This window comes from Argiope bruennichi, chromosome 7, assembly GCF_947563725.1.
Source record: "Argiope bruennichi chromosome 7, qqArgBrue1.1, whole genome shotgun sequence".
Classification (NCBI taxonomy): Eukaryota; Metazoa; Arthropoda; class Arachnida; order Araneae; family Araneidae; genus Argiope; species Argiope bruennichi.
In genome coordinates, this window is record NC_079157.1 from 135,598,447 (window position 1) to 135,623,846 (window position 25,400).

At 28.1% G+C, this 25,400-nt stretch overlaps 2 protein-coding genes across 3 annotated transcripts in view; both read left to right on the plus strand.

Moving 5' to 3' along the window:
- LOC129975596 (sterol O-acyltransferase 1-like) lies at nucleotides 1-20,370 on the plus strand. Its single transcript, XM_056088659.1, has 9 exons — nucleotides 1-120; nucleotides 2,242-2,372; nucleotides 4,971-5,033; nucleotides 6,842-6,949; nucleotides 9,030-9,181; nucleotides 12,463-12,590; nucleotides 15,732-15,807; nucleotides 18,149-18,269; nucleotides 20,364-20,370. Exons 1-9 carry the CDS (start codon nucleotides 49-51, stop codon nucleotides 20,368-20,370), a joined length of 858 nt encoding a protein of 285 aa, XP_055944634.1. The 5' UTR covers nucleotides 1-48.
- LOC129976241 (sterol O-acyltransferase 1-like) overlaps nucleotides 20,061-25,400 on the plus strand; it is a 9,531-nt gene continuing 4,191 nt past the window's right edge. Inside the window, exons 1-3 of one of the 2 annotated variants that reach the window (XM_056089720.1) lie at nucleotides 20,061-20,542; nucleotides 22,912-23,010; nucleotides 23,572-23,701. In XM_056089720.1, the coding sequence (XP_055945695.1) occupies nucleotides 20,423-20,542; nucleotides 22,912-23,010; nucleotides 23,572-23,701 (349 nt within the window). In that variant the 5' untranslated portion in view covers nucleotides 20,061-20,422. The remainder of the gene's footprint in view (nucleotides 20,543-22,911; nucleotides 23,011-23,571; nucleotides 23,702-25,400) is intronic. The other variant, XM_056089721.1, reaches the window with a different exon arrangement.

The window sequence follows — 25,400 nt, forward strand, 5'->3', positions numbered from 1 at the left end:
AGTTTATCACATTCAGGGTTGGTGTTCAAGAGAAGAGGGTTGAGGATCATGTCTAACAGGGTGGAGATCAGAAAGAAGGCTCGAGATATAGAGCTTTGGGAACTAAGGCAAATGCTGCAGGTAAATGAATCAATTAATTACTATACTTTCTGGACTGAGGAATATTTCATGAGTGTTTTCTAATTGATTAAAAATTTTCAAATTTATTCTTTAAAAATATTTTTTTTTCTGTTTGAGGTGGAATGACTCGAATTAAAAGTTTTATCTGAAAATTTCCGTTTCGGAAATACGGAAACAATCGGTGGAGAGTAATTTTAGGCAACAGACATTTTTCAGATTCTTTACATATCTTGTTAGTAGTTTTGGTGCTTTCAACAAACTGGATGGCATGCAAGTAGCATAAGTTCAGTTTTGTTTACATAATATTCCATTATAATGATCAATAAATATGTAAAATAATATCCTGCAGCATAAATTCCTTTCAAATAGCATTGAATATTTCAACAATGCGCTAGTTTCTCAAGGCCTTTTTATATTGTTAAAAAATTCACTGAATTTTTCATGAAATCTTTCTATGCTGTTTTTATTGTTCGAATCTTTCAATCTACCATAGAGATGTTTCATATTCTTTTGAAAAAACTGGTGTAATTTCGCCAAGCGTCTTATTTGCAGAATATGCATGGATTAGAAATTCTTTTGCAACTTCTTTTTACTTGCATTTGCTGAATGAATGCGAAAGGCATCGAGTCAAACTGGAGAGTACTTTCTTGGTTGGTTTCTCATTGGTATGAAAGAGATAAATCCAGATTTGTGATTTGCGTTTATTTTTTAATCCTCATCGGCTTAATCTCAATAAATGTGTGCCATTACTGTTCGCTGCCACTGTCTCTTCTGTTCCATTGTAATGCCTTTAAGGAATGGTGTCTCTTGTAGTTCGGATCTTGGAAATATAGATAGGATAATTCTTTAATTGTCTCATTCACATCTCCTTTTATTTACAAGTAAAAGTTTGTATTTATAAAAAGTGTTGAGGAAATAGAGTTCCTTTAACTCTTTAAATGGCCATTTTTTTAGTCATATTATGTTAAAATATTTTTAGGCTTGAAATTAGAATAAGAAAAGGGATTCATGTAGCTTATTAGATAAATTTAATTTGATTAATTAATTAATTTGGTTATCAATAATTAAGTAACAAATCAAGACGCATCATTTTGTCTGAGATAAAGAACTGAAGTATCTAAGTTTCTGACTTACTAAAAAAATTGTCAGAACTTATGCCAACCTACATAAATTCATACAAAGATTGATAAATTTGGTGAGAAGCATATTTCCCACTGCCCTAGAAAGGGTTAAATTGACAGAAACCAGCATAAACCATCAAGAAAGGCTTTCTTTCTATTTACTTTTATGGATTTAATTTTTATTTATCGTCTTTTAATTCTATCTTAATTGGGAATCTATTTTTTAAAAATTTCAATGTGTTATTCGATACGCCTGAAAAGATTATTTAAATTGAATCTGCCTATTAAAAATTTCTGGCACGAATATTAAAAGAAATGTACATACTTTGAAATAGAATCGGAAAGGAATCGATTATAATATTGGTGGACGCATGCGACTGAAATCAAAGTAAATTTTTAAAAATATCGAAAAAATGTACGCAAGTGAAACTGACATCATTATAAAGGTAATTTTTAAAAAATATTTAGTAACACACACACACACACAAAAAAAAAAACATGGAATACTTCTAGAAGATATGAGCATCAGTTTTCATAAGCGAGATATAGCAACCATCAATCAAGCGGCGGTTCAGCCTGCTTTCGCACTCAATTCAATTGGTTTATAACGTCTTGACTTCTTTTATATGTTTTTTCCTGGGACTGTACACCGTATATAATGACACAGCAAACCCAAAAATTCTAATACTATTTTGTTTTTCTATTAATTATTTGAACTCCATAAATTGAAAATTGCAGCTCCGTTAAAATGCGAAGTTTTGAATTAAGTGCAGCTGTACAAACGTTCAATAAAGTAGTCTGAAACCTTTGCATGTCGCTTTGTTTACATTAGACTGTTGCCATTCGATGATAAGTAATAAGAGTGATTTCTATGACACGTTAGCGTTATATATATAGAGAGAGAGAAAGAGAGAGATTCTGTTAATTTAATTTATTAAATGAAACTTAAAGTGATTTTTTTTTCATTTAAATATCCTTAATATATGCATTGCTTCATTAGGATCCGAGTATTGATATTTTGAATGATGTTGATGCCAAGTTCGAGAAAGACCCTGATAGAATAATCACGGAACTTGAATTAAAACATAAAAAACCTCAAAACGATTTTATGAATAAGCTATCTTTACCCAAGTAAGCATCTTTATTATTTTTAGTTTTTTTTTATGGCTCTTAAAACAGAAAATTATTTTTATATTTATGCAAAACAATTTAATCTCAAAGAAAATCAAAACTGTTTCTATACATTTGAATTTTGAAAGATTTTCAGAACACATAAAAGGTGTTGTTTCTTAAAAAAGCGGATATTTATTTTAACATGTAATCAGAAAGTGGAGTATTTTTTGCTAAATTATTTTGTTATAATATAATATTATGTATGTTTTAGTGACTTAGAATATCGAAGCAGCGCTTAGATATTTTCTTTAATTTTCTTTTTGATTTAATATATTGAAATATGCCAGATTTTTTTTAGTTCATTAATAGTGAAGAAAAATGCCTCTAAAATGCAAAGAACGAAATAGACAATGTTAATCTAGAAATCTTTTGTATGTATTAGTTTATTATTAGTCTTCCATTAATAAATAAATTTTACATTAATCATATTTTGTTTGCATTTTTATTTCCATTATATCGCTTTTCCTAGTGAATTTTTATGTCCTTCGTGCTTTTCCTCTCAATATCTTTTTAGTATACAAAGTGTCTCAAAAACGTTCTAGTATTATAGTTCCGTGTCTTCAGCGAACTCCACCCTCTCAAGGGTCAGTCGAAAGCAATAACAGTCCTTATCATTGTGACCCAAATTTCTCGCTGTAATTTTCTGACTCGATAGATTTAATGTGGGTATATTTATAATGATGCACCTAAATGATGCAATTTAATGAACTTTAAGGAATATTTACTATTATTTTTAGTTTAAGGATGTAAGAAATGTAGAGATATTTTCTTGTAAAACTGTAAAGAAATTATTGATAATGACAACTAACAACTATGAATATTTATAATTGTATACTATTTCTATCTTGTTATGAAATATTTTATCCCTGATTAATTTCAGCTTAAGGTAAGTGTTTAAAATCTGATCAAACTTAAATTTTAAAACTTTAATAGACATTTAATATATAATTAAATGCCTTGCTGTCAGATTCATAATGTAAATAGTATTAAAAGTCAATTTTTCTTAACATTTTCTGCATTAAATTTTTTAGAAAAACAATACATGATTTCAATTAGTATATTTTTGGCAAAATAAATGAGTTACAGGGTGACAACAAAATTATTTAAAAAATTCAATACATATTAATTCTACAGCATCAAATCTTTCAATCACAGATAAGGTTTTTCCCTATGTCTCAAAACAGTAATTATATCTCTTATTAATATACTGTATGTGAAATACACTATTGTTCTCTTTTGCCTTATTTGACGATGATTATAATACTGTAAAGGGAATCGGTATCATTTCAAAACCAAAAAGTACCTCAAACATTCAAATCCGTCATACAAACAGAATACTGCAATATTTTTAAAGCTGTTGCATGTGTGGTAAAATCCAATTAATATAAGGTAGCTTGATTTTAAAATATGTTCTAATATTTATCACAAGTTTACATTTTCTTTGAGAAACATTTACTATTTGTAACATGCGGTTCAAATCTTCAAATTATGTGGATCTAAAGTATACAAAAAGTAGTTAAAAGAATAAATGTTAGTTGCGTATTACACGAGTGTGACTTAGAAACATAAAAAGTTTGAAAATTCTAACGATAAATGATTCTTTGAGACGCGAAATTGATTAATTAAAAGTAAGAAACCAAACGGTGAACTAGTACCGCTCTGTGAAAGGTCTTAATTAAGAAACCAAACGATAAATTAGTAGCTCTACCTGTCGGAAATGTCTCTTCATAGAAACGACGAGCAAAAAGCATTAAATCGAAAATTTATTCTTCAAGAAATTTCATCTATGAGATAAAAAGCACGATATGGATTCATGAAAGAATCCATATCGTGGATTTAAAACTGGAATGAGTCGTGAACTCTATTCTAAATAGCTAATTTCATAAATTGATTAAATTAGTTTAAAAATCTGATTCTGTTAATGACCTTCCAACAAGTTAAAAGAAGAAGAAGACAGGTTAAAAAAAGTAATATATTTCTGGATCTTGTTTATTATTTTTTAGCGCAATCCTACAAAATAAATTCGTATTGCACCAAAAGAAACATTTCAGGCATCTAGGACTGACACGTTTCAAGGAGACCTGAATTGTGTGCCTATACAGAACAAACTGTTCGGACTTTTCAAGCATTGTTCCTGAGACAAGAATTTGAAATTGAGATTCCCCGTGGAATAAGTAACGACAATCATCACTTAAATCGGATTTGTTCTTATAAATCATCCTTTCATGGCGTCGGAAGGGGTAAAAATGCAAGTAGTGTCCGAGTCTGAGAATTCGAGAATCCATAGGTAGTTCCATAGATAAAGTATATAGCGCTAAGAAATTTAATGCTTAACGAAACATATATAGCAGAATTTCACTTTTACACTAGCAATAAAAATTATGTTGCAATTAACTAAGGCAATTTGCCTATAAACTTATACTAATTATTTACAAACAATAGTAGTTTGTTTAAATATAATATTTCTTTGCTTAATGAATTTTCATAACCAGGGAACGACGCCATATTCTGCCTGCAGTTTTCCATCCACATTTATTCATCTAAAATATTTTTCAGAGGTTCTGAAGCTCCGAGGGAATTACGAAGAAAAGAATTTGTTTTAAGAAATTCAACTTTAACGTAAGTCATAAGATTATTACTTTAATTTAAATATATTTCACTCCATTCAGATAACCATGAAAATGATGTTTTATTTTAGATGCCATGCCATTAAATATTTTTGCTAAAGTATCATTAATTCTTATAACTTTTAAGTTTAATAAATACTATTGTTTCAAAATATTTAAAATTACGAGGAAAACCAAAGAATAGTTCCTTGACTACAACCACTTAATATATATATATATATATATATATATATATATATATATATATATATATATATATATATATATATATATATATATATATATATATATATATATATATATATATATATATATATATATATATATATATATATATATATATATATATATATATTATTTCAAATGAAAGTTCATTATTCCTAGATTTGTATATAAGTCACCAGCCATCTTGGCTTAGTTGAATATTGAACTCGATGTGATTAACCATGGTTCAAATCTTTTTAATGGTAGCTTGGTTCAATCTTTCATTTTAAATGTTGTTTATTGCTAATTTATGTTTCTAGAGAATAATAGATCTTTTTTTACATTTCTGAATAATTATTCCCGAATATTCTTCGAATACATAGAAGAATTTTGAGATGCCCTACAAGTTGTGGACAGTTTTCCTATTCTCGTATGTTACGATATGCTTCAAAATAATAAATTTTATTTTATCGTTAAATTGTATTCTGATTTCTTTGCAATTTTTTTTTCCATTTTTCACTAAACCTGAGGTCATTTCGAAGTCACTTAACTCGATAATCGAAAATATTTGCAATGTTTTTCATTTAACTTGTATGTCAATAGATATTTCAAAAAAATTTGTGAATATCGCTCAGTTATGCTGACTTCATAATAGAGTATAGAAGACTTGAGTCAGGTTTCAAAACAGGGACTTTTTTCTTTTACGAAATTCCTGCAAAATCATAATTTATATTCTATGGATGCATGCAGTTTCGTTGTGTTTATATTATTTTCTTAATTCTCATTTATAGTACACGATAAAACATATGCTATTTTACAAATAAGAAAATGTCTGCAGAAATAATTTCAAAAACGAATTTTTATTCAATTTAAATTTGATTTATTTCATGTTAAGAAGGACTGACGATTGTTATTCCTTTTTAACACGCATTCTGATATGCTGGAAATTAGAAAATTTTAATTCCTGAGTACTTCGAAAAAATGCAATATTTTAATACTTCGAAACTTAATTTCTTATTTTATCAATCAATTCAACTAAATTTGAGTTGAATTTAAATGTGTGGGAAAATGCGAAATATGTGGCTTCACAAATTCAAACTCCCTTTGCGTTGTAAATAATTTCAGAAAAATAATTACCTTATTACACGATAATTTTAATTATGAATGAAAGATTAATAGGAAGAGTAAAAAAAATTAAATGAAAGCTATTCTGAGTTTAAATATATTAATAAAAGTAGCTCCAAAGAATAGTTTTATTCGGTTCATTGTTAAATTTGACGATATCTAATATGGCGAATTTTTAGCGAATCTTAATGCTGTTTAATTTTTAATAAAAATGTCTATACTTGCGCATACGAAGAAATAAAATTGCTAGCATGTTGATACCACCTGAAATGTTAACATGGTTTTTTTTAAACAATATTCTTTTATTGATCAAAATATGTAATTTTAAATAATTTTGATTTCTAATAAAATGTATCAAGAAATTCTTAAGAATCTCTATCTGATTTTATGTTTAAATGTTAAAAATTTAAAACATTAAGCATTTTAAAAAGTTATTTTTATTATTATTATTGATTTTCCGTTTCTATTCAGAAATCTTTGGAGAAGTCCTAATGTACGCTCTTTATACAACTTAATTCTTGCTTTTTTTGTATTCCTGTACCTGCACATCGCTATCTTCTATTACTTTAATGTTGAACGGTAAGTACCAGATATTTTTTTCTTTTCTTTCTTAGATTCCGTTTGCATTCAGTTTCTAGAAATTACTATGCTGTAATCTTCATGTGAAAAAAATGTATATATAAGCATACAATTCTTTTATTTTAATCGTCTACCATAGACTTGTTTATTAATCACAATACGTAAGCATACCATTACTTAACCCATCTTTGCATGATGATAGAAATTTCCATCATAACATCTAGTGAACAAAAAATGAACTCAAAACAGGTGTACTGTAAATTTATTGACTTTTTCGCACCTATTGCGTAATAAGGAACGTAGCTGTCAAAGAATTTAAATGTCACAATCATTATAGGAGGTTTGAACTTGCCATTTCGCTGCTTGTTGTGGTTGGAAGAAACTTTCTATTTCTTGAATATTTTTTATAACACATCTGATTTCTTTTTCTTTTCTTTTCTTTTTTTCTAATAAATACGATAATGAGTGGAGGAATTTAGAAGAGAGGGACATTGAAGATTTCCTTTAATCTAGAGCAGGAATTATCCTGATTTATTTCACAAAAAAAAACCATGCAAAGGAGGGTTAAAAATCAGTAAACAATGTGATCTGAATCATGCCGCAGAATATAGAAATGCGCCAGTTGATCATTTATGATATGCACAAATTTAAACTGGATCACTGATCAATTTATAATAAAGGTTTTTACTTTTAAATATCATATAAAGCCTAATGATGATAATCCGCATGGAAAAATTTTAATATTGTTATAAACCTAATTCAATTTTGAAAGGTATTCACTGATTAACAATTTAAAGTAAACAATACAGCATGATATCCATATTTTCCTCCCTTTTGTTCAGGGCAAATTATCATTTGCATTATTTTATTCGTTTATTGACAATATTTTTTCTATTATTAATTGGACGATAAATTCTTATAAATTGAATTTTAATCGTTTTTTCTTCTTTTTTATTACTCTGCTTCCATTTATTTAAAATATTTGGAATAATCCCTTTTTTATTTTTACTGATTTTATGAAAATTTCTATTCGCTCATATTTCTTCACTCTTTATGACATATACTTTATTTTATGTCTTCATATATGTGATGGATTTTTACACTTTTGTGACGCAAATTTTTATGTGAATTTTATTATGATATTTGGATAATCTAAACATTTTAACTGTACAGAGTTGACGAAATAAATTCACTGAACGCAGATTTTATTGTTGATTATTTATATTTAAGCACAATAATATACATAATTAACTTTTTATAAAACATATTACATTAATACAATGTCATATGTTCTGTATCATTTTTTTTATTTCTTTCTCGAATTATGTTCTAAAATCACATAGCCACATTTTTTTATGTTCTCTGGATAAACATTTGAAATTTTTAATTGAAATAGTGTGTTCGTGTTTTGCCTTCTTCTCAGTCTAGCTTTTGAGGAATACTATATATTATAACTGCATTATAACTATTTTCTGTGCTATTCCGATTCAAGAAGCTATTTGTGTTCCAGTCAGGTGCAGTTTTTATAATTATAATTAAATTTAATCTTATTTTAAAAATATGTTAGTAAATTGTTTATAGTTAAACATATTTCTACCTTTAAAATTACATATTTTGCTACTTTTTATTCATTTGATCATGGTTCAAAATTGAGAAATCTGTTCCAAATAATCTTTTGTAGTAACATTATGCAAACAAAACTAAATTGAACTATTTTTTAATTTTTCATTTGTTCTTTTATTTGCTAAAAATTGAGAAATCTGTTCCAAATAATTTCTTATAGTAACATTATTCGAACAAAGCTAAATTGAACTATGTTTTAATTTTTCATTTGTTCTTTTATATAAACCTTTACTCCCATTGAGACTTTTAGGTCGACCCAACTACCTTAATAAAAAAATATGTTTAAAAAATAGTTGATACTTAAAAAACTAAGGGATATATTCGATCAGGTTGCGTAAATATTTTTTAAGTCCATAATCCAACTCAAATAAAGTTTTTTTTTTAATTTAAATTATGATTTTATGAATAATTGTGGCATTCTATTCGTTATTTTATTTTATTGTGATTTAAATTTTAGGTTAAAAAGAGATTTAGCATTGGTTTCATGGTCATTTGGTCAGTTTCACATTGTTACTGCCGTATGGATTGGCATCAACTTATCGATTGTTTTCTTTTTACATCCTGTCTTTCGATTCTGGGCTTCTTCTAGAGCATTTGCGAAGAAGAAGGGTAAGTATTAAGTATTTTTGGGTATCTTAAATAAATATGCCATTGAAATAATGAATAGTCCAGAAAAATATGGGATAAAGTAGAAATGAAATGATTTGTGTTGTCTCAAGTGAAAGATATGATGATAGTAAGATAATATTCATATGATTCAAGTGATACTATTCATCCTCTTTATAAAAAGTTAATTTGTATTTTCGTTATTATTTTATATTTTTAAGCTTTCTAAAAAGAAATATTTTCCAAAATGTTCAAAAACATTTTGAAATAAACATATTTAATTTTGAAGTCAGTGTTGCTTTGCTAGATCTTTGATCATTTTTCAAAGCATGTTACATTTAAAAGGAAAAAATCAGCATATTTTATGACTTTCAAATTCAAAGTTTAGTGTTAAGTTGCAAATGGAAAAACTGATTGTTATATAGTTCCTTAGAAAATATATAATTTAATTATTTTGTGATTAAGATCTTATATTTAAAATTTCTATAACGAAAGAGAACGTTGTGCACAAAAGACAAAGGCTTCATATGATGATAGAATTTTTCATATGCTTGTGAAACTGGTAGAATCGAGAGCTGAATGTGTTTTCTGCTCGGAACATTTAGACATAATTTTTATGAAATATGAAATTTAAATTTCCAGATACTTTGGTGTCATATTTTTGATCTTAAAACGCACTAACTTCTTTGAACTGTGATTTACATTTTATATTTTGCTTTTGGAAGTAATTTTTAACTAATCAAATAAGACTTTAGAAAACTCTTAAGATATTTATTTTTAGTTATGAGATTCAGGTCTTTAAAATGATCTCAAATACCTTAGCTAAAACTTAGTCCTTCCAGTTATTCTCGCTTTGTGTATAAAGAAATACAAAAGACCATGTTAGCACTATAAAATTCAGACTCCGACTTCAAGTACATCTTTCCAAAAATGATGATTTGAATAAATCATTTTTAGGACTTGATTCAGCAAATATACTTATGCTACTTCATTCATCTTTACAGGATTTGTATGCCACGATGCGCTGTATTTCTCTCTTAAGCGTTCCCTATTCTATTTGAATTTTTTTTTAATTCCCTAAAATTCTAATTGGATTTTTTTTAATCCTTTAAATTCTACTTGGATTTTTTCGTGTATTTTTTTTGTTGTTGTTATGTGTGAACTTTCCATGACAAAAATAATTTTTTTGTTTGAAATTAAAAAAAAAAAAAAAACTATGAAAAAACTAACTAAATTACATTCCAATATTTCCTTCATACCGAATCGTCGTTTATTGCCAAGAGTTCAGTTTAAAGATTGATTGTTGTTGTTTTTCTGTAGTTTATTTGGCGCAAGAGTCATATTTGGCTTAAAGATTGAAAAGGTTGCTGGATAGAGATTCGATTGACCGCTGGGCTGTTGTATGGCAAACCTCCGTCCACTCCTGCTAGATTTGGACGGAGGTTTGAAGAGGATATGGTGGTTCACTTTTCACCTGCATTTTTTAATCGCGTTCTAAATTGAAAGTTGAATCCTAAAAGAGCTCCAATATAGTTTCAAAACGGGTCGTTATTTTGACAAAAGCTGAAAATCTCAGTTATTGGTTATGTACTTATGCAATTTGATTACGCTTTTATTGAAAGGATTTAAAATTTGAATGCAAAAACATAACATTGCAGATTATTTTTTTTTAATATTTTGTCAAACTCTTTTATCTTAGGGAATTTCTCATTTTTAAATCTGTATTTAACCATAAATTTATTTTAGCTTTTAATTAAATGCTACGTTTTATTTTTTACTTCTATTGCTATTGCTTAAAAAAGAAAAGAGCATCTCATATTCTTAAGAGAATTTAATTGATTTTTGTTTTTTAAATTAATATTTTTATTAATTTTAAATAAGCGTATACAGAATTAAAGAACGTAAATTCTGTATTTAATGCATGATACGTCGTTAAAGGATTCAGTTAAAATAGTAATTCATTTAAAAGATTTAAAAAAAGAACGCTTGTGTGTGACTTTAAATTTCTCAGTTGTCATGTGAATGGAAATGACCATAACCCCCCCCCCTAAAAAAATTTCTTTTAAGACCAAAAATGAATAAGCTTTGAGGATGTCGTAATTAGGGTTACGTGCAGTTGTGGTTGACTCCAATTATTGCAACATGTTAGAAAAATAATTTTATTTACTTTTAAACTTAAGAAATGAAACAAATAATTTTGATTCACTACAAGCTTCACCGAGGCGAGTGCGCGAACATTCCGAAGAAAACGGAGAGAATAGCTTTTTAGAAGCATCGTGCGTGTCAATACCCGGATGATGTGCAGCGCGCCATTACGTCACACACAGCCTCGACGGAGACTGTAGTTTACAGATTCATATGGAAAGATGATAGGCATTCGCTACAAGATCTTTGGAGGAATAATGTCTGAAATGCGTGCCCCATAACACTAGATTTGAGACTGAATAGCCATTGGATATTTTACGTATCACCAATGTAGCGCATATCTAACTTTTTTAAACTCATTATTTGATATAAAGGAAATAACTCGCAATTTCTTCGCAAAGAAGATATCAAGTTTACACCAGTACTATAATTTACTCATCCTTTATTCAATCCTGAAAGGTGTTTTATAATTCTGCTTTTCAGTACCAAAGGAATGTAATTTAAAAAAGACGATTTTCCAGTTACAACAATTTTGTATACAAAATCTGATATTACATCAAGTCATAACTAGGTAAATTTATTAAGAATACACTTTTTATAATTTATTCTGGTTAATATGAATATAAATCCTCAAATAACGAATTGAAGTTTTTCCATTTTTATTTTTCATTTTTCTGGAAAATTGGTATAAAGTGGCTTACGTTTAAATTAAAGAATTAATTTTAAATTAAATTAAAGAACGTTTCTGAATTAAAGAATTTATGATCGCTCAATATTTAGAACTCTGTATGTATAACGATGGATACTTTAATCTCTTTATAGATTTTGTGATTCAATATTTTGCACTTTATTCATTTCGTATGAAACAAAAACAATGGATAAACATGAGTAGATATGAAAGTAATAGATATTTGAATCTTTTTATAGGCCTTTATGATTTGATGCTTTGCACTTTATTCATTTCGTATAAAGCAAAAGCAATGGATAAGTATGAATGGATATGAAAGTAATGGATACATTAATCTCTTTATAGGCCTTTATGATTTGATATTTTGAACTTTATTCATTTCGTATAAAGCAAAAACAATGGATTAGTATGAATAGATATGAAATTAATGGATATTTTAATCTCTTTATAGGCCTTTATGATTTGATGTTTTGCACTTTATTCGTTTTGTATGAAGCGGCTTTGCTGATAATTCCACCAAAAATAATCATAGACTGCAATATACCACCCGCATCATCTTGCGCGTTAGTAATGGAACAGGTCAGTATTGTATTCTTTTTTTATAAACCAAGTATACATAAATATGAGTTAATAGAGTATACAAGTTAAGAGTTAAATAAGAATTTAATGTTGTCTTTATTTCTCTTACATTTACGTTATGTTATAATTAATACTTCTCTCATTCGGTGAAACATCAGAAATCTATTAATTAATAAATTGCAAAACCATTTAGGGATGATATTCTAAATATATAAAAGATCTGGTTTATCTTTCTGTTCGTTTTAATCGTCGCTTTACACTCTTGGATCGTTTTATATATCGAGATGAAATATGGGTCACAGATGGATTATCCCAAATGGAAATTTTTTTAAAGCTATTTTAAAATTCGAATTAATTTTTATTAACTTGATTCTAAATGATAAATTAGAATTAATAGTTGGGAAATTTTAGGAATCATCATAATTTTGTTTGCAATTGGAGAGCTATAATTTTTGTATCATTCTAGAGTTCAGTACATTTCTAATTATCGTAACTTGAAGTTTGTAACTGAAAATTGATCTGTGCAACTTTTCTAATTTTAGTGTGTTTTCTATTTATTTATTTTACTGAATAAACTTTTTTTCCAAGTTGACCTACGGGACTTAATTATTAATTAAACACCAGGCTTATGCATTAGCATTTCGCGCAATATTTGAGTTCCACGTGTTGCCATTCAATAAAAATAACAATTGAGAGTAAATGAATTATTATTGCATACGAGTTCTTTTCATATTTTTATGTGGTTTTAAAGAATTCTTTTTTTCGCTTCTGTATTATTTAGCTCAGTGGTATCTTGATATGATACTTGATAGTAATTGAATTATGCCTTCGGAGGCATTATTTATTTTTATTTCGCTGATAGTATACATAATAGGCAATATAATGTGGTAACTAAACTACAAGTGTTCAATATTCAATTCTAAGGGTCATTAATTATTACATGGGACCAGTTTAAATATCAAGATCAGAAAAAAAAACATTTATGTATATAGTTTGTAGATTATAAATTTCTTTTTCAAGTTAATTATTTATGGTTATAAGAAAGTAGGTTTTTTTTACAAATCTGAAATCCAGTAAAAATCGCTTATCTAGTAAAATGGTTAAACGTTTAACAGATAATGGTTTCAGGTACCATATATCTGCTATAGTTATAAATAAATTTGTTGAAATTAAACAGAGGAATAAAACGTTAGGTTTAGTAGATAGTTGAACTAAAGATTGAAACAACAATATTGAGATTGAATCAAGTAATAGTACTGAATTATTGCTTTCCAAAGGAGCTCAGAACTGAAATTTATGGAAATTCCAAGTAAAAGTAATTTTACAGAGCGAAGAACTATTTTAGAATATTTAAAAAAATTGCTCCAGCAATAAATGACGATTTAGAGGAAGACATAAAACAGCTAACTGAATGCAAGAAAAGTTATTTAAATTCATAAGATATCACAGCTAGCTGGAATGAAAATGGACCTGTAATATTGCTAAAGTAATATGTTTTTTGTATCAGCACAAATCCAAAGTGAATACTCACTTTGGATTTGTGCTGATGTATGTTACAAAAAGATGTTATGTTACAAAAAGATGTTATGTTACAAAAAGATGTGTATGTTACAAAAGATGTGTATGTTACAAAAAGATTTTTAATGCTACTTGCGATGGAAAACAAATGACGGAATGTATTCCCAGTTTAAATGAAATTAGAACGTAAAACTAAAGCAATCTACGGGAAATATACGTGACCATATGCTCATCACTGAAGTTTTCGATGATTTGCTTCCAGATTATCAGTATTTCCTTAGTGTCTGTGAATATGTACCTCCTGATAAACAAGGTATTAATGACTTTATTAATAGATTATCAATTGATAGATAAAAAAAGATTGAAAATGCACAGACTCAATAAGGAAATGCTTTCATAAGTAAGAAGTTATAGAAGAAGAAACAATATGAGTCAAATGCATGCAAGCTGTAATATCTATCAAAAAAGTGCTTTTCAAAGACTTTGATTTAAAGTTATGTTTTCTATGTGGGAAGCAAATTATAGAGCCAAAACTTTTGACAAAGGCCAATTCTCGCCTACAAGCAAAGAATAATTTAACCAAAAGAAAAAATATAAGATTTCATCAGTATTGTTTAGCTGTTGAAAAATGAAAGTAAAAGCAGTTGGCATTTCATTTTTATTGGTCTAAATTCTGTGGTTAGGCAGCACATGATATACGACAAAGCATAGATTTATAAAAGAATGCTAAGTCTTATAAAAATAAAGATTGTATTGGAAATACAATAGATGCTTTTGGCAGAGATAGTTTTCAAAACAGAGCATTTGATGAAAGGAATTATATTCCAGTGAGTTGAAAAATGTTTTATATTTTCTTAATTTAAAACGAATTCTCATTTTCGTTAGCTCAATAAAAGAGAAAGTCTGTGCAATCGAATTAGATAAAAAATTTGCAGAATCATGAACGACGAAAAAAAAAATTGGAAATAGAGCGGATAAGTTATGCAAATTAATCCAAAACAAGTCTTTTTGGAACATATAGTGATAGATTATTCGTAGTCATCACAGTTTTTTAATACAAGCTAATAATATCATCTGCATTTTTATAATGCATTTATTCATTTAAAAATGTTTTATACATCTAAAGAAAACGAACTTTATTTTCCTTATGCTCTCTAAATTTTTAATTCTCATAATATTTATTGACGTCCAATTAAAAATGGTTTATATCCTTTGATGTATAGTAAGAAATATTCAACATTTTGGAACTATCTGATGAAGATAAGCCAATAATGACAACGTAAAATACAGAGCAACATAGACTACAGCGTTGATAGCAGATATTGATTGATAAGACAGATCTATTGCTTAGTATAACATACTGATGCCTGGATAAAAAGCATTTTGGCAAGTAAAAATATAGTTAAGACAATTATGATTTTCAAATTATTCGATCTTTCATAGTCTTGAAATATCTTTTTTATATTTTAACTGCAAATTTCATTTTCATCGTTTCATTCATTGTCATTGATATTAAACTGTAAAGGAAAAATATTAGCATTTTTTGTATCAATTTTTACTTATATATATTTTATTTCGCTTTATATCTATATTGACATATGTTTTGTATTTCTTCCATTTCAGTTTAGACTTTTTATGAAGAGTTATGCATTTGTTCGAGAAAACATTAACAGAGTTTTAAAGTATAAGCTCCATCAAGGTATTGTGAAATCTCAATTGATTCGTATTTTTCGTGATTCAATCCTGATAAAGCCATAAAATTATACAATGCCGTTAAAAATTAAGAAAATTTTTGTTTCTGGTGTTTATCGTTAGAATGACAATTTTAATAAAGTTAGATTGCATATACGATATAAAAAAATAGCTATACAACTGTAATTTATGTATAAATTATCGTGTGCAACCATCATTAACATCAAAAGATTTAAAAGAAAATCAGAATAAAGCACAGACTGGCAAAAAATGTGGCCCTCTCCTAATCTATAGCTCTCGCAATATTAATTCAAATTTCAGTTTTTATAACATAAGGTTTGGTTAGATTTAGTTTGAATAAGTTATATTGACTTTTTCTTTAAATGCATCACGAGGTCCTCTTGTGTACAAGGCCGGCCACCCTGCCAACCACTGTACGAAGGAGTATTGACAGGAGCATCACGTGGGTTATTTGGGATGCAGAATACTTGAAAGATTTGGTACTTACCTGCTCTAAATGTCACCATATTATTCAGAGGATGTTCGGTTCTCGATGTCATATTCAACGTGACTAAGTCCACTTGCACAGAATCTGGAATTCCTTGCCACGAATCCAGATCTTAAACCTTTCCTCAGGCCACCGCAGTCTAATCCAAGATTGATAATCCAGTTTCTAATATGTCAGTTGCTGCCGGAAATATGCTTGAAATGCTCAAGATCTCTAGTAGAATCAATTCATTCAAAGCAATATAAATCTTCTGATATTGTTGATGCTTGCCTTTAACAGTACCTATCATTAAGAATTGAATTACCAATGTCTCTTTTGATTTCACTTTTTAATCAGTCATTTCTACTTTGTGTATGTGTAACACTAGCTACACATTTCTACCTGCGTTTTTCGATAAAAATCTGCTTAGTTTAATTTCATCTACTCGTTTTTACATTTTTGTCAGATAGCTTAGAATCTTTACCTAATATAATACAGAACACGATCTAAGTGTAGAATTCTCCCAAACAACATCAAATTTGAAACACCATTAGCTGATATTTAATGTCAAATCTTGATAAAATATTTCACTTACTACAGGTTACAAGGATGACGATGATTCATTCAGTTGCTTTCCCAGTGCGCAAATCTTAATTGCGTTCGAATATTACACTATTTAGTATTTCAGTAGCAAAAATGTGTCCCACTGAAAATTTTAATACTACAAATAAGATGATCATAAGAATTCCCAAGACTGTTAATCCTATTGTGATATCTCGGCTTTGAGAAGAAAAGATTATAAATATGAGACTCGATTTTTCTGAATATTCACTGTGGGTGTTGGCTAGCATTTATGTGAAACTTGCCGTCGATATTCAAGACATTCTCAAATGTGTGTGGTGTTAAAGTGTGGGGTGTGGCTCTGATGTTTTCCTAATCATCTAATTACGATTCAAAACAATGAGATCCTTTCTCAGTGTAGTCATTGTGCATAACATTCTTTTCATAGTTAAAATCTGGAAAAAGCATTTATTTAAAACACCTACAAAAAATAAATTCAACTTAAACTAAACGTTAAAGCTTCACTAGAATAAATCCGCTGTAATCGTGCGCATTATGAATATGACAATTTTTTAAAAAATTTTTTGACTTATTTAAAATATTGATAGTGATTTATTAAAGAGCCTTCCATTAATAAACAATAAATAAATCTAGAATCGAACATTGGTATTGTGATAATACTTTAAGCATCTTTACTTTACGCAATTGCATCATTAATTAAAATTGGTATTACTGAAAAATCAACTTTTTGAAATTTAAAGCATTGCAAAAGTTTATTGCATTATCATACGCCAAAGCTGCCTGGGAAAAAAATAGATTTATTAATGATTTTTTATTTAAAAATAGAATTAAAAGTTTGATAAATCCCTTTCAGAGAACTTACTACTGAAAAACATATTAGATCTGATTGTTCAGGGTGAAATAATTTGCCTGATCATGAAAATTTTGAATAATTTTTAAATTTGCATGTTGCACCAAATAATATGCAGGCAATATTCCAACCAACAATCATTATCATGTTAAAAGTAATAAAATCCTTAGTACCGTGGATGAATCGTAACAAGCAATTATGACAAATGTTAAAAATGCATTCCAGTTTTTTGAATTTCATCATTTTTTAATATTTTATATACGTTAAGAAGTTAAAATAAGCCTGCATGAAAGTAATTACTAAAGAAATTTCATAATTTTGGTAGCTCTTAATGATCTCTATTTTTTTCTGTACTTTTTATAAAATATGTACTGCTTTTGTTTTTCCATATTGAAAAATTAAAAATCTCTGTTTACGATTTTTTTTCAGATGATGATGAGGAATCAAACTCACCTCCTTGTCTAGAAGTAGGAAAACTGATATATTTTTTATTTGCACCTACATTAATTTACAGAGATAGCTATCCAAGATACAAAAAGGAAAAATCCTTGCATTCATTCTTTCATTTATGATATTTTACGAATTTTGCAAGTCAGTTATGCATATGTTTATATATATATCATCAATAAAATTAGACAAATTCTTGAAAAATGCTTTAACATATTTCTGTCGCTTTAAAATATCATCTCTATAATAGAAAAAAATTACATTCGTTAATTTACGTGCAATGTACTGCGACTGACAAGATAATAACCACATACCTCTGTTTTCCAAATTTCATCATGAAATAAAAAAAAACTGATTTTTTTTTTTTTTTTTTTTTTGCAAGCATGAATGATTGTGGGGGATTTTTTTTTTCTTTTTTATATTTAGTATGAACATGAGACCTACATGCTATGTCTATGTAATAAAAATCATACCATATTCGCTACTGATTGCAAAAAATTCAATTATTTCCTCCAGTTTTAATATTTGGAAAACAGAAATAAAGGACGATATTGCTTGCTATGCAACGGTATGTTGTTTACAAACAATATATCCATTTGTGCGAATTTTTCTGTTGCATAGATGAGATTTTAAAATAGCATGAACACATTCATTCATTTTCATTTATTCAATATAAGAAATAAAAATACACGAAATCGTAGTAGAAATAGTATTAAGAAATCATTTCCTTAATTTGATAAATGTTTTAAAATTCTAAATATTGTAATTATTCATAAATTCATTCGATATTGAAATAAAATTCATCTGCATATCAAATGAGATGTTAAAACTTTAACTATTTACTCAATCTCATCAGTGGCGAATAGTTCTTTTATGAAGCATCGATGTAAATTGATTTCTTTTTTTTTAAAAAAAAACACTTTGATTTAAAATAAATTTAAGTAAAAAAATTATTTCGGAAGTGATCTTGTATGAATGTACTAAAAATGAATTTTCTAATTTTAATTATTTTATAATTCATTAACACAAACATCAGAGAATTTTGAGACAAATTTATTTCTCAAATTCACTATCAGATAGTGATACTATAGCAAAAAAAAAATGCATCAGATGATAATTATATTCTGAAATAATTAAATATTGCATAATTTACTAATTTATAAGTATACTTAATTTGAAAACTCTATAATGCGTTCAAAATTGATTATAAAGTTCAATTTTTATTTCCTCACGTAGAAAAAGTATTGTAATCGTTAAAAAAAAATTTTACTCGAGATTTAAATGAATATATGTTAAACTGAAAACTTCCTGAGTTTGTAAAACACATTTTTGGCATTACGTCTGTCTGTGACAAATATAACTCAAATAAGCTTTGAGCTAAAGGGTTGAAATTTAGTATATAGTGTTTGCACAAAATTTGTGTATTTTTTCGAACGGATTTTTTTTCAAAATACGTTCGAAAAATTCTAAATTACTAATACAATTAAAAAATATCTGGCCATCTGTCAACTTTTCAGTAAAATCCGTTCTGAGGAAGTCTGTCTGTACGGCTGTTTGAGGACAAGCTAACACAATAACTACAAAACGAAGAGAGATGTATAAAACTCAGTACATAAATTTAGCAACTGTATTGTAATTACGTATCTAGTTTGGAGAGAAATTCAACAAGAGGTTGACTACTTGTTGGCTTGTATTTTCAGAAACAAATAAACGCAGTGACTTAAAAATATCTAATTTAGCATGGGATTTGTAACTACAAAAAGCAGTTTTTAGCAAATTTCTGTTTGAATCGGTTGAGAAAAACGTGTCAAAAATACAAATTCGATTTTCGGATACTTTTAACACAAGTCAGAGATTTGTCGCCAAAAAAACTCGCCAAGAATGACACGATGCATTCAGTAAAAATGGTAAATTCACGACAAAGTTGAATAGATCATAATTAAAATAGGTCAATACCATGCAGGGTGCTCTCTGGGTTAACAGCTTTATTAGGGACTGTGAGTGAAAATTTTTGAAAGACTACTCCCTCTGGTTAAAAATAGGGAAAAGTCACGTTTAAATAAAAGTTTATAAAAGTGTTTCACTTTTTCTTTTATTTTCAGAACATCTGGTATTCGCTGGGGTTTCGTTGCCTGGAATCTTTTGCAATTATTTCTTATTGTATTGGGTGACTATATTGTCTACATTTGTTTCTTAGCGAATAGCTTCAACAAGGCGGGCATTGAACCCATACCCATCACTCATTTTGTGTGTTTGATGGCTATTGCAATCTTCGCAGGTAGTATGATCTCGTTCGTAACGTTTTATCCCATATTACACTGTTTGCCGAATGCTTTTGCTGAAATGCTGAGGTTTGGCGACAGATTGTTTTATGAAGTAAGTATCTTTCTAGTTGCGTGCTGATTTCATATGTTTATAAATGTTCATAATAACTGCTGATGGAGTGACTTCTTTTAAGATTTTTTCTTAAGCAGATTTTAAACACGGTTTTTTTTGTTTGTTTTATGTGAGTGATAAATGTAATTTTCAAAATTCTTTAAAAAAAATCAATCTCACTTGTTAGATGAGTCAGGTATTTCTCATGACTTTGTTTGAATTTCAGTATTCAGTTTTATCATGATTAGTTTTGTTAATGTAACGAGATTTCCCGCTTTCACAACCAGGAAATCCCACGTGGGAGCACCTCGTAATTGAAAGTGAGAAGCGTTTGGCATGGTGGTTGGTTCTCGCCACCCTTGTAGGTATACGAAAATGTGGGGGTGGCTACTTCCTATCGATGACGGGAAGGGCTTCTTAGGGAAGGGTTGTACCGTAGCCGGTGATGGCCCTTAGGAAACAACCCCAGTTCCCGACAGTGTTGCTATCACGGCAGTCCAATCATTCTTTTTTCCGTATGCCTTCGAACGGGTCGGAGTAATTAGTCTATGATTCACCACCAAAAAAGTAATATAGCTGACAACAATTAGTTACTTGCTTCCTTTTTGAGTTTATTCCAATGCAGTAAATGAAATAAACAAACAAAAAAAAAAGAACCATCTTACTGGAAGCTTCATACAATTTTTGAGGATGAACAAAAAAACTCCTACTTACATTAGCTGTCCTAGTTTTAAACATCGATATTTTATAAGATTAAATACCGTTTTCTATGGATACATCCTAATATTAGCGAACAATTTAAAATTTTCATTGCTAGAAATCCAATACAGATATTTATTGTATATTTCTTTCCCATAAAATTCTGAATAACTTGATTGATTTCCTTAAATATTAAACTCCATTTTTTGTTGTGGTGGTTAGAACTTTGGAAAAATAAGCTTACTTTATTAAATTTAAGCGAATTTTTTTATTACATTTAATTGCAAGGACTATTTTTATATATACCAATTTTATAATTTCATTTATAATTGTTATATGTAGATATCTTTTCTTTTCCAATATTTTTTTGATATATTTACAATAAATGTTTACAATTTTTAAAATTATAATAGATTGGAGTGTTCATTTAATTGACAATTAGCCGCCTTCGGCGATTAGATGTTTCGTTCAGTATGTTGGTTGTATTTAACTTCAATTAAATATCTTATAATAATTATATTTATGATTTTCTCAAAAATAATTTGTTAACTTCAAATTGTTAGAGATATTAAAGCATTCTTTAATACCCCTCCAAGGTTTTTTGTATGTTGTATAAGTGAAATTTTCTAATAAAGTCTCAAGGCTTCCTCGCTGAAAACAGAGCTGTTAGTGTAATGGACCTTCTAATGTACATCGTATTTCACAGTGATATCCTAGTCATTTCGGTTTATTCCTCATGTGAATCCCATCTCTACTATTGATATGGATGAATGTGGGCGCGCTCTAAATGACCTCGAGTTACTAAATTTTGCTCAGATTTTGAGAAGTATGAATGGGCATTTCAGAGTGATTTCTATGAAATTTTAATTTAAATTTTAATTAATTAAAATAATTTAGATTTTTGAGGTAACTTCTGAAAAAAATATTTGTTTTGCATCGTTTTAATGTCCAGACAATTATCTTTTTTATCTTTTCAATGATTCAGAATTTAATTCCTGTAAGATTTTTAGATCTATATGTATATAATTAGGCTTTAAATCTATTTTGAAGAATATTTGACAATAATATTTCCATTGCTGTGAATGAAACGGAAATCGGTTTCATTGTTTCTTCCAGTATGTAATCGCATGATTTTCTTTCATTGTTTCATGCTTGAGAAGAAGGATTTTAATTAATAGCTGAGTAGTTTATAGACGAATAAAAAATGAAAATCGCGTCATTTAGAAGATGAATGAACTGGACATAATAGAGCTCTGACGTCATGGAGCTGAATTCCATTAAAAAGGTTCTTATACATGATGAACATAACTTATGTAAGACTATTAAAACTACACTGTTTGAAATCTAGATTCTATTTAGTATTGTGCCATTTTTCCTGGAATTGAAAGTGATATCTTCAAAGTTTGGCTCGGAACATTTCTATGAAGTTAAATCTTATGAATGCACGTTTGCTTTAGGAGAACGTTTCTTATTGAGGCAGTAAACTACAAGCGTGTATGCCTGTGAAAAAGAACATCCCTTGCTTTTTCAAATTAAATTTTGTTTTCTTTGATGCTTGTCTTTATCTATTTTACTCTGCTACTAATAACTGAAAGAACTGACGAAATAATGTATTTCTGAAAGTTACTTGCACCCAGAAAAGATGATACCTCGTGTATTTTTATTTAAAGGATTGGTGGAACTGTACTTCCTATACAAAATTTTACCGATCTTGGAATATACTTGTACATGATTGGCTGTACTTCTACATATATTGTGATATGTACGCTGTAAGTAACAAATTTATTTGCATATTTAAATGAACCACATAATGCATAAATGTAATAAGTTCTCTGTTTCGAGAACAGCGTTAGTTCATTTGGAAGACAAGCTGAATGATACGTTTGTGTTTGTATTTTGTGGCAAAAATTCCTCTAGAATTAATCTGCAAGACACTGATGGTATTTAAATATTTATATCAAAGAAAAGAAAAGAAATCTTTAATAAGCGTTTTAAGAATTCAGTAATAAGTTCTAAGCTGAAATTCACATATATTATTCTATATATAAACTTAACAAAAATCTTAGATATTATAAGTTGAAAAAGAATTGAAGTGGATATTTGTTTCCAAATTCATAATTAAAAAAAAGCCTATTAATAAAAAAATTTAGTGAAGAAACAATAGTAAATATTAATTTCTTTCTACATAAAATATAACGCTGTATAATTTCTAGATTGTATTAAATCTTTAATATAATCTAATTAATTGTATTAAATCTTTTTTAAAAGTATCAGAATATTTTGCTTTTTAAAGGTATTTGATTATTTATCGCCGTTTATCTTTTGTTTAGATTTTGAAAAGCAGAACTGTTGCTATGTTGTCAGTTTTTCTGCTATCTGCAATTGGTCATGAATATATCGTAGCCGTTTCTCTCAGATTTATATTCCCTCCTTTATTCACATTATTTTACATAGCTGGTAGTAAGTATCCTTTTATGAATTACTTTTTTATTATTCTAAATAAAAACATATTTAAAGCACGTTTATATCTGTGTACTGTACTGCTTAAAGCACGTTTTTTTATAGGAACATCAGAATACAAGATATAATAACCGTAACCGATTATATGTCATATACATAATTTTTTAAATCTGTAATGAATACCCAGAAATTTTCTTCATTTTAATTTGCAATTTCTTTTTCTTTTAATATTAATTTTGCTTCTGTTTCTTTATAGTATTGTTTTCACTACTTCATGATTACACGATTTTGTTTTCACCTTCACATTTTAAAATTATTTTCAAATTTTCAACAAACTAATAAAAGCGTATTTAGAAATTTTTTAATTAACCTTTTAATAAATATTTTGTAATTAGCTATTGTAAATATTATGAAATCTGAAAATCCTTTTTTCTTGAAGATTCAATATATAAATTGAGCCATGCATATGGAGTCAAAACTAAGTATAAAATCGATTTTTCAGTATAACTGAGTATAAAAGTGATTATAAATTTCACGTTTATAGAAGGAATCAAATAAAGCTAATACAAGTATTTAAAACTGCTTTGGCATGTTTTAACAAAACTAAGAATGCGTTTTTTTGTAGAATTGAATACTTTTGAATACGCCTTATTTAAACCGTTTATAAGTGAAATTATTTTGGGATTCCTCAAAATGGATTTTAAAATATCAATATAAAAGTTGAAAGTATTTTAATTAATTTAAATTAAAAAACATTAATACTGAACATTAAACTTTGTCAATAAATATATTAAATTATCTAAATTCAGTAGAAATATTAAATTGAAAAATAACATTTATATCATATCGAATAATAACAGATATGGATTAAACTTCTTTTTTCCTTTGGAGTGGAAATTTATAATAAAGATTTCCTATATAAAATTTGGGATATTTTTACAGTGAGATCTGAGTATAAGTAGGACAATGAAAATTGACTTTGAAAAATAAAAAATAAAGTTCAAAAGTTGACTGATTCGGCCCTGAAAGGCCCTCTATTCGTCATAAAGTGCTAATTAAAAATCCTGACATGTCGAGGTACTCTTTGTTCCTTATCCGTTGTGGCACCTTCCCGATAAGGTGGGAAAAATCGATTTTTAGCTGTCTTTAGACTAAAAACCGTAAAAAAGTAAAAATGAAATCGGTTTTTAATAGTCCCTATGCTAAAAAAAAATTGAAATCTGTTTTTAACTGTATCTAACCAGAAACTGTAAAAAAAAAAAAAAAAGCAAAAATGAAATCGATTTTTAACTGTTTCTAAATCAAAACTGGTAAAACCTTCAAGAAAAGGAAGTTTGGGGATGATTTGCTTGAGAAATTTTCAGTATACTGTCCACCGTTTCCTCCTGCCAGCTGAAAGCGCAAAAACTGCATGTTTCACAACATATCGGAGTGTTTCAGTGGTGATAATATAAATGTGTTGCATAATGCATGTTTGCAATTCACCTAAGACCGCATTCGGACGTCTGTACACAACATTTATAGGTAACTCCACAGGGTTCAAGTATGTTGATCGTAACGGCCAAGCTGTTGGAAAATGGCGACTGATAATTTTGTCATTTCCAAAGTGAAGAATCAAGATCTGCTTTGCTGTGTTGAAATGTCCTGGGGAGTGCTACCCAGCATAAAAATTGTGATGTCCACATCCACTCTGTTGCAG